Source organism: Sciurus carolinensis, chromosome 2 (assembly GCF_902686445.1).
Source record: "Sciurus carolinensis chromosome 2, mSciCar1.2, whole genome shotgun sequence".
Classification (NCBI taxonomy): Eukaryota; Metazoa; Chordata; class Mammalia; order Rodentia; family Sciuridae; genus Sciurus; species Sciurus carolinensis.
The window spans coordinates 155,133,559-155,144,082 of NC_062214.1; the positions used below are offsets into that span (position 1 = coordinate 155,133,559).

The window sequence follows — 10,524 nt, forward strand, 5'->3', positions numbered from 1 at the left end:
TTCAACTTCCTATCCCACCAAACCGCCAACCTCAGTCATCCCTCTCTGGTCCCATGTGCCCCCTGGTGGACAAACGAAGGAGCGGGGAAATGACCTGAAATTTGGATCCCAGGATGCTTTCTTTTCCCACTTGAGAAGGAACTGAAGTACCAAGGCAGGGAACAACTTCCCAGGTCACATAGGAAGGTTGTGACAATGTTGAACTTCTTAGCCATCTGGAACATACTGCATGCCAACAACCCCCCCTGGGTTTTCTTTCTTTCTTTCTCTTTTTTTTTTTTTTTTTTTTTGGTCCCAGGGATTGAACTCAGTGGCACTCAGTCACTGAGCCACATCCCCAGCCCTATTTTGTATTTTATTTAGAGACAGGTCTCACTAAGTTGTTTAGTGCCTCGCTTTTGCTGAGGCTGGCTTTGAACTCAAGCTCCTCCTTCCTCAGCCTCCTGAGCCGCTAGGATCCTTCTACTTTTTAATCCATGGTTTTCACCAATCAGCAGACATGTATGAATGGTGCAGAAGCCAGGAATTGGTATTATGGGGAATGGAGAGAAACAAGAAAAGTGTCATCCCTGTTGCAAGGTGCCTCCAGGTAGTTAAAGACCCTCGAGGACTCTTCAGGATGAGGAACAGGATGGTACTGATAGTGGGTCCCCAGCCAGAGAGAGGAGGAGGTTCCCAGGGGCTGTCTCTCCCTGGGGAGAGGTGAGATCCAAGCCTGGGGAGATGGAGAGGGTCCAGATGATAGAGGAGTGGGAGCCGATCCTTTAGTGCCATAGAGCAGGCATCTCAGCCCTTCCTGCTAACGTGCACTGGGGGCTAAGAGTGGTGACAGCCACCCACAGTCACCAGGGCATGTAAGAGTGCATCGACTCGAGTCAGACACAGGTCCTGTTCCAGCTCCATGTTAGCCAACTAACCCTGATAAGTGGCCTAACCCTTCAGAGCCCCATTTGGAAACTGGGCTTCATTGAGCAGATGAAAGAGCTGGCACAAAGTGCCTGGCACTCAGAAGAGGGGCTCATGGGGCTGGGGATGGGGCTCCTACTCTGTTCCTGCTAAGGAAGCAGGGGCAGCACTCAATCCTGCTCCAATGACCCAAGAGTTCAACTAGGGAAACAGAAGGAAAATCCATAATATGTCTGATGTTGGCAGAGGCTACAAAGAAGAAAAGGCAGGGGGAAAGGGATAGTGTGCTTGGGGGAGGTTCTCTGTCTCTTAAGAAACTCTTTTCTGAGGAGACAGTAGAGTCCAACCTATGAAGGCAGGGAAAGAATGAGCCATGAGGACCTGTGAACTGGGATTCCAGGCAGAGGGAACACAGTGCAAAGGTCCTGGGGTAGAAGAGAGATTGGGATGGAGCAAAGGAAGGGGAGAGTTTATGAGGACAGAGAGGTAACAAGAGACCAGATCATGTGGGGCCTTGTAGGCCATAGCCAGAGATTGGCTCTTACTCTGATGGGAAGCTGCTGGAGGGGTCTGAGAGGAGTGATAGACTATGACTCTGGCCAGCTATTTTTAGTCACCAGTTTTCTTCCAGCTGCCTGTTTCCACAGTGGACACTGTGTCTAACAGCTCAGAGGTTGTGGAACCTGAATGTAACTTACCCTTCACGCTGGCCACGAAGGTCCCTGAGTCCTCCCCAGGAGACACCAGACCCTCCTCCAGGCATGTGACATCATGCATACTTTCTCCTTGCCTCTATTTTCTCCTCACCAACATAATCCTTTGTCCCTACAGAATTCCAGCTTCCTGTGACTGAACCTGACATTAACAACAGGCTGGAGTCCTTGTGCCTCAGTATGACCGAGCATGCCCTGGGAGGTGAGTGACCTCCCTGCCTGTCCTCCTCACCACATGCTGGGATGACGGTGGCCATCTGCTGCCTGCACTCTGGCAACAGCTTCAGGGAAAGGGACAGGAGGGTTGGCAGAAGACGGGGAGAAGGCAGCCTTGGTGTGCTGTCGGACCCTCATCTGGTGCACCCGCCGCGTGGCCTTCCATACGCTGGCCCCCTCCCTTCCTGGGAAGTGAGTCAGGGCCCTGGAAACCAAATAGACCAAGGCCATCCCCCAGGGGCTCCTCTCCCTGTGCACATTGGAACCCATCACAAACGTGTCCCAGCCAAACTCAGGGAGTTGGAGGAGTCAGGCACAAGCGACATGGCTTCTAGTGGGAACATCCCCCACAGCATTGGATGCTTTCCTTCTCGGCACTGGATCCCCCAGTCTGGGCCAAGCATATCCCAATGTGCTCTAAAAATAGAAGTTTTGAAACAAAGATCCCTGCTTGTTTTTATATCCCCTGGTTGCAAAGGGCTTGCATGACTCCTGGGGCTCCAAGCAATCTCAGCTGTCCTTCACCAAGTGACAGGGATGACTTGGCTGTGCCCGCGTGTCCACAGCAGAGCTGGAAGCATAGGCTGCCGGGTGCAGGACTGCAGCCATGAGGAGCTCCCAGAGGCAGCGGTGCTTCCCCTTGGGTTGGGCCTGCAGCCTCCCTCCCCATAGCTGTCCAGGTAATAAGCAGGCACCTTTCTCTGGGTCTGTATTATTTGTGGCTTGCTGGTAGGCCAGTGAGAGGAGATGTCCACCCCTTCCTGCCACCCTCCTGGGAGTCTCTAGGTCACAGAGATGTGGAAAGGCCTTCCCCATAGCCTCGTGCAGCCTGGGCATGCTTCACTCACCCAGGAAATGGGTCAGCCACACACCGAGAGCCTGTCCTGGTCATCATGCAGCGTAGGCCCAAAGGCCACCATCAGCTACTGCTCCAGAAAGCTTTGTCCTCCAGGCCAGGAGTTTAGATTTTTAGTCTCTGCAAACATACTCTTATCTTGAAACCAAATGTGAAACAGACAAATGGTCTGTATGGGGCAGAATGGAGGCTGGGGACTACACCCACCTGACCTCAGTACCAGGACCAGTGTGACTTCACAGGGCTTCAGACGAAACAAATGGTGAAAAGGCCCAGCTCCTTGGAACTTCCCCTCGAGTTCCAGAAACCCTTTTTGCAAGTCACTGCTCTCTCTCTAGCTGTTCAGATCCTAGAAGTTCCAAAGACTCCTGGGGTCATCCCTAATACCCCTGGTGGAAGGTGCCACCAGCTTCTCTCTGCCTTACTAAGGAGTCAGCAGCCCCTAATGAGTAACGGGAAACCACCAACGTCCTTCAACAGATGAATGTGGATCAATAAAATGTGGCACAGCCACACAATGGAAAGGAAGTACTGATTTATGCCATGGCAAAGATGGACCTTGAAGCCAGACCTGAAAGGCCACCAAGTATAAGATTCCATTTATATGAAATATCCTGGATAGGCTAGTACATAGGGACAGGAAAGTTCAGTTTTGCCATCAGCTGTGGGGAAGGGGGAATTGAGAGCGACTGCTAATGGGTACCAGATCTCTTTGGGGGGCAATGGGAATAGTTGGTGGTGATGGTCATGCAACTTTGTGACTCTACTAAAAACCAAGGGTTTGTAAACTTTAAAAGGGTGAAATTCATAATGTGCAAATTATCTCAAAATTTTTTAAAGTTTTTTGTTTTAAAGGAATTCATGAGGGCATCCATGGGGCCAGAGTTAAGACTGCCACTGGGGAGCAAGTCTGCCGAGCTGGCCCCTGATGAAGCTCTGCCCCTAGGAGGGAAGCATCCAGACCCTGGGTGGTCAGGCAGGATCAGCCCACTGTTCTCCCTCCCCACATGGCTGCTGGGTGGGGAGTCTGGCTCCATCTTTTACTGCCTTTGAGAGTTAGCAGAGAGAACTGACTTTTCCCCCTAGGACTTGATGTATCTCAGATAACTGCATCTTGAAAATTCTTATCAAATTACTAAATACTAACATCATCATTGGTAGCAAGAATGCCAAATTCTTTCTTTCTTTTTTTTTTTTTTTTGGTACTGGGGACTGAAACCAGGAGCACTTGACCTCTGAGCTGCATCTCCAGCCCTTTTAACTTATTATTTTGAGACAATGTCTTGCTGAGTTGCTTAGGACCTTGCTAAGATGCTGAGCCTGGCCTCAAACTTGCGATCCTCCTGCCTCAGCCTCCTGAGTCTCTGAGATTACAGGCATGTGCCACTTCACCCAGTTCCAAATGTTCTTTTCTTTCTTTCTTTCTTTTTGGGGGGGTGCTGGGGATCGAACCCAGGGCCTTGTGCTTACAAGGCAAGCACTCTACTGACTGAGCTATCTCCCCAGCCCCCAAATATTCTTTTCTTAAAGAGAGGTTTTCACTGAAAAGATTTCCTTTTTTAGCCCATACTTCTATTTTTACAGAATACCTCTCTGAACTGATGAGTTTTTGCTATTGTCTTCATCGTGTTAATCTCCTAAACTTTTTTATTGCTATTTTTTTCTCCAATACATCTCCTTTGGTGGAAGCCTTGTAAGCAGTTTCCCGAGCAGAGGATGCAAATTAAGTTCAGGGTGGCCTAGCTGGGCACACTGGCAATGTGTCCTCCCACTATGACAGCACCTCTCTGCTGGCGGGCCCCTGCCAGATACCAGGGAAGATGACCTTGATAGGGACAGAATGCCAAGGAATGAAGTCATTTTACAGGAAGACAAGTGACGAGGGAGAGGGAAGCAGAGTAAAAGAGGTTCCCCTACTTGTGACTCAGGAATAGAGGGGGAGGGTGTCAAGTTCCCGGGATCCCACATCCCAGAAAGGCCTTTCTAGCATGACAGGTCCACTGGCCCCAGGTGCCCGTCCTTTCGTCCTGACATCTCTGGTCTTCACGGTCTCCTCCTGGAGTTGCTGCCCTCCTGGTGCCAGTCTAAGCCACTTTTCTCTTTGGCCTTCCTTTTCCATCTTGTCTCTCCCCGAGTCTCTTTCAACAGAATGGTGAGGACACCCCCGTGGTAGGTTGCCTCTGCCACCTTGGTCTGTGAGTCTTTGAGGCTTTTATCAAGCTGTTGGGTTTGCTGGTCAGTGGCCTGAGGTAGTCAAGATGAAATGCCAAGCCTGGCCACTGTCCTCCTGCACAGGGCACTGTGGGCAGGAATGCCCACCGCTACAAAATCATGGCTCCTCCCAGTGGAGTCTGCTGTGACTCATGCCATAGAGAAGAGGACATGGTCCCATCTTTGATTTTCCGGGGTTCACCTTGCTCTTCCTTCTCACCTTTTCTACTTACCCACTTCTTGCCAGCCCCACATGGGCAATATGGAGACTGTGCAAATCACTTTCTCAAGCCACTGAGCTGGCTTTATTGGAAAATGTCATACTAACCATAAAATCTATGATGGTGAATGGCGCCCCCTGGAGTTGTGAGTGCACTGCTTGCACAACTACAAGTACTCTGGACTTGCTGATTGGTGCTTCCCCTGCAGAGGAACACTGTCATCCTTGGATGATGAGTCATGGGGTTGGAATTGAATGAAAATGCAGCTTGTGTCGGGCGCATTCAGATTTTCATGTCTCCACCTCCACACTTTTATAGCTCTGAAGGTTTGGCATTAATAAGTAGGCCAGTGAACCCCAGCAAGAGTGCACTACACCTCTAGAGAGGGGAGGGCTGCCTCTGCAAACCATAGACACCTCTGCACACACCCACAGGCACGTGCACACATGCACACCCCTCTCCTCCCAGGACCACTGCAGAGCCACCAATCACAAGGTTCTTGATTAGCAGTTCATATCTGTGGCCTCTAGGACTGGTGATTCAATACTTGGACTATGCTCAGGGGTTGTTGTTCCTTCCCCCCAAAATTATATAGAACTCAACAGACATATACACAAGTAACGGGTCAAACTAGAGAAATCTAAATAAGATCAATGAATTGTCCATATCATAATTACACTCTTATACTATGGTTTTGCAAATTGGCACCACTGGGAAATCCTGGCGAGGTATCCATGGGATCTTTCTAGACCATTTCTTACAACTGCATGTGAACCTATAATTATCCCAATAAAAATTTCAAAGAGGCATTTCTCCTCCACATCTCAACTGGCAGAGTTGCCAGCCTGGCACCACCATCAAGAGATCAGGAAACCCCAGTGGTGGGCTCGTCACTTTCTCGTGTCACTTAGGTCCTCCAGCTTTCCCTGGAACACTCCGCCACGCCTGCCTCCCACCCTCATCCTGCCTGCTCCATCTGGTAGGCCAGCTTTGCTGCACTGGGGCTCAGCTGGGGCTCCTTTGCCTGACCTGTGGGGCTCAGCAGTGAGGGAGGCACTCGGCAGCTCCCCTCATCCTCCCAGCGCTCACTGAACAGTCTTTTCTACTTCCTGTGATGACAAATCCATGTCTCTCTCTCCTCACTGGATAAGCCCCTGGTCAGTTCCAGCCTGGACCAATGTTGGGCCCTCTAAACGAGCTTTCCGGCCACCAGTCTTTTCCTTTTTTTCAGACCACCAGACATAGCTGCCAGAGAAGCGATTCTAAAATCAGAGCTTGTTACGCTCTTGCTTAAAATTCCTCACCTGCTGTGTCCAGCTCCTGCTCATGGTACACAGGCCCTGAGGGTGTGCTTCTGGGGACTTCTAGAACCCCATGTGAGCAGGCAACTGAAAAAAGACTGGCAGCCAGCAACAGCTCCTGCTGTCTATGGTCTCCTGTCTTCTCATCTCTGATGTGCATGTCCCCCACGTGGTAGCCCAGGTTCTGCAATTCTCTAAAATGCAGATGTGGCAGGTTTGGATGTGGCCTTGCTTCTCAAACTTTCACAGGCTTTTTCAGCTCCAAGTATCCACAATATCCACCTCTGGTGCTTCTGCCTTTGACCAGATTCTTGAAACAGAGAATTTGGGTCCATTTGAGTCAGATACATCCAGCTCAACTGTGGCAGGGGCCAGAGCCGCACTGCTTTGTTCTCAGTCTCTCATCAGGGATTCCTTGCGAGAGGGCCATGCTTCCAAAGAAAGGGATGGGAGCTCTGTAGGTCCATTTATGAGTCTACTACAGCCCCTGCCTGGTTTTTGTCCTGTCTCCTGACACTCGGCCCCTCATCCTTCATCCTGAACTTCTAACATGTTCCCCAGCCCCACCACTCAATGACCCATCCATCATTCATACCTGTGCATGTGCCAAGGACCTGTCCGCACCATCCTCTCCTGCTCCCTCATCAGGCGTACACTGCTACCAAGAGTATCTACAAAAGTCATTTTGTATCTCTATGAAACTGTCCTTGTCTTCCAAGGCCAACTTAAACTTCGTTCCTCCATGTTCCTGCTGTCTGGGAACATAGTGCTTTATAGCAATTACCACTCACAACGCCACTGTCTTTCTATATGCCTGTGTCTGGTCTAGAATGTGAGTCCTTGGGAGGAAGGGACTGGGTCTTTCCATCTTGGCTCCTGGGCTCAATGTGACTCCTGGCCAAAAAAAGATTAAAATAAAAAACCTATCCCCCAGATGTTGAGTGGAATTTGCAAATGAATGAATGAAGCCCTTATCTGTTCTCAGAGACTGGGAGGCCCATCGTGCACGGCACTGGTACCAGTGGACCAACACAGAACTGTTTCGCTCACCTATGCCCTTTGTGTGCTTCTTTCAGACGGGGTTGACCGGACCTCCACAATCTAGAAGCTGAAGATGAGAGTGACCGCGCTGGCCGTGAAATCGACTGCTGCGGGTCCAGTGTCAGCCATCTTCATGGTTGCACAGAATCCTCCAAGATACTTTGCAGCCTTTTTCCCCTGGTCCCTCACCCATTTTGATTTTGTGAGAGCGTAGGTCATCCTTGTAAACATATCAGTAGACCTGGGATTGGTTATATTGTCATTTGTTTCTGTCATGGGATGGTTTGGTGTGTCCAGTGGGAGGAGTCTCTAGGGAAATGGTGGGTCTGGGAGGCGGGTGGAGGGATGTGAATGGCTTCCTGGATGGAAGGGGTAGGGATGGCTGCCATGAAAGAGAAACGGGAGACCCAGGAGGGAAGCAGAAGCCCCAGCCTGGGAGCCTTCTCAGAGAGCCTGGCTTCCCAGTCAGGCCACAGGAGGAGATGGTGGACACATGCGACCAAAGCAAGATGGCGGCTCGCCTGTTTCTGTCTCCCCTGACACTGTTCCCTTGAGGCCCCTCTTGCAACAGCCACAGGAGAAGGTCAAATGGCAACAGGGGCAAGAAGGAAGAAATTCCCTCCAGCAAAATTTCAGATAAACTTTGATTTGTGTATTGTTTACATAAGAATTTTAAAGGGTACATAATGTGTAAAGAGTTTGGGTAGAACTTCTCTTCATACTATGGTTTTTTGTAAAGGATTTATTGTTGTTATGGATTCATTTTTTTCCTCTATTTTTATAATAGCAGCAGGGTTGTCTTTTTTAATGGCTGCCGAGCTCTGCTCCTTGGAAAGATGGAAATAGTCACGTAGGCCTGAGTTGCCCGCTCTCACCATTAGGTGGGAGGAGTGTGTGGTGGATGTGAAGGACGAGGATGTGGCTGGAATGTGCGCAGCACTAGGAAAGGACACAGGACGATGGCAGCATGTGATCAGCTATGGATTTGCTGCCAGGTCACCCAGAGAGTCTAAACAAACCTTGTGGCCTCTTTCTGGGCTGGATTTGCTTCTCATCCAAAGACCTGTCTTCCTTCCAACGCTCCCCAGGGGCTTCATCTTAGCACTCCTGGCCTCGCTCCACCGAGTTCCACTGGTGGAAGAAAGGTGAGGTCTAACACCCAGAAAATGAGATCAAAACATGCACAATGGGGTTTCCTGTAGGAACCTGAGCCCGAGGGGATGCATCCCATTCGCTCAAGTCCCTGCTGAAGGAGAAGAGAGACAGGCCCAGCAACAGTGTATAAAGGGTCAGTTGGCAAGTGTCAGAGAGAGCATGCAAGAGGCACTGGGCTCCCACAGTCCAGCCCCGGTGGGAGTGAAAGCAGAGGTAGGAAGGATGGCTCTATCCGTATAGTAAGTCAGACGTGCTGTATTGTTAGCTGACTTATCCATCCGCACAGAAGGGAGAGGGGGAAAAACCGCTCATTACATGGTGAGAGATTAACAAACTATGGTACCACAAAGTAATAGCTCTATTTCTTAAGGGCAAGAAAGACTGTGTTTTGGAATTTGACGCCGTGGAGGGTATTAGAGGAAATCAAAAAGAAATCGTGCTCTGCACTGGAAAATTGGGTTGTGTAAATGACAGTACAAATGCTCAGCCAGAGGCGTGATCAGGGAGATGGTATAAGTCCTGTTTATTAAATGGGTGAGAACGGTGCCTCTTTTTTTTTTTTTTAAAGTGAAGCCAGAGTCACAATTAAATAGATCTGATCATGAAAATTATTGCAATCACTTATGGTCATGTTAAAAAAAAAAGTAAATGAATTACACAGATTTAAAAGGGCTTAATAAAAGCCAAACAACTTTCTTTTACCTTCAAGATTAAAAATGTACACCCAGACCAGCCCAGGATACTGCAATCAGGTTTTTGAAACCCTTTTGCAATGCAAAAGGCTGAGAGTACCTTAGCCAGAACCATTAGAGAGTCCAGAGAGCTTGAATCCACAATTTCATGCTGTGCATTTTTTTAAAAAAAGAAAAATGTTTAGACCTCTCCTTGGGTGACTAAATCCTAAAGATGCAAATCCATGTGCAGAAAGAGGCAGCATTTTTTTTTCATTTTTTTATTTTTAACCAAGTGCCATTAACATTCATCCCTCACATCCCGATTCTAAACAAGCATAATGTTAGGGAATGTGCTGGGATGGACGATCACATGTAAGGCAGGAAGGATATGTCAAAATGACGAAGGCCAAAGGTAAGGCCAGAGGGTTTGAGGATGTGTTTGGGGGATGCTGAGAAAGTTAATACAGAGGAGAGAAACAGAGGAGAGAAAACAAGGGTATTACACATCTCATAGAGAAAGGAGAAAGCGTTCGGAACTGCTGCAAAAACACACGTATCCATAAAGACTCGTGTTATCAGAAAAGATTGTGAACACAATCACATTAGCATGAATCCTTTAAAAGGAAGAAGATCTTAAAGTATTTGCAAATCTGAATTTCTATTTATTCCTTCACTGAATATAGAAACAATGGTTATCTGATTATTAGAGATATTATTTTGGATATGTTACTTATTAACTTGCTATGGCTGGTAACCATGATAAAGTCTGTTATTAATAACAACATAATTCTTTTTTTAAGAAAAGAAAAGCTTATTTTTCATTGACTGTGTATAGATTTACTTAGTTGTGTTTTGCTATATTAGTGTTTTTTTTTTTTAAGTTGAGTGTTCTGATGAAATTAGGAGCCTGTCCCCAGCTTGTTTTGAGTCCTGTGTTGACTGCAGGTATACAGCTCAATTTAAAAATCCTAAAGCAAAAGAATTTTATTTATAAAAAAAAAAAAAAAAACAGTTGCATGCCTAAGGCTGTGAAGTCGGATATTTAGTAATAAAGCGGCAGTGCCTTTTTTTTGTATTTTCCCATTGACCCCCACATGCAACTGTTTTATATTAAGTACATAGAAAACAATTTAAAAAAAAAATCTCAGAGTAAAATCTATTTCACTACGTGGGTTCCCCCCCCCCTTGTTCTGAGTTAAGCAGTGTGTCAACTTGGCATCTCGATGCTGT

At 48.0% G+C, this 10,524-nt stretch overlaps 1 protein-coding gene across 2 annotated transcripts in view; it reads left to right on the top strand.

Annotated features, from left to right (window-relative positions):
• Positions 1 to 10,305, top strand: part of Samd4a (sterile alpha motif domain containing 4A) — a 208,910-nt gene extending 198,605 nt beyond the window's left edge. For both annotated transcript variants that reach the window (XM_047542032.1, XM_047542033.1), the window contains 2 exons: positions 1,738 to 1,821; positions 7,501 to 10,305. In XM_047542032.1, coding sequence (XP_047397988.1) covers positions 1,738 to 1,821; positions 7,501 to 7,529 — 113 coding nt within the window. In that variant the 3' untranslated portion in view covers positions 7,530 to 10,305. The remainder of the gene's footprint in view (positions 1 to 1,737; positions 1,822 to 7,500) is intronic.
• The last annotated feature ends 219 nt before the right edge of the window (positions 10,306 to 10,524 follow it).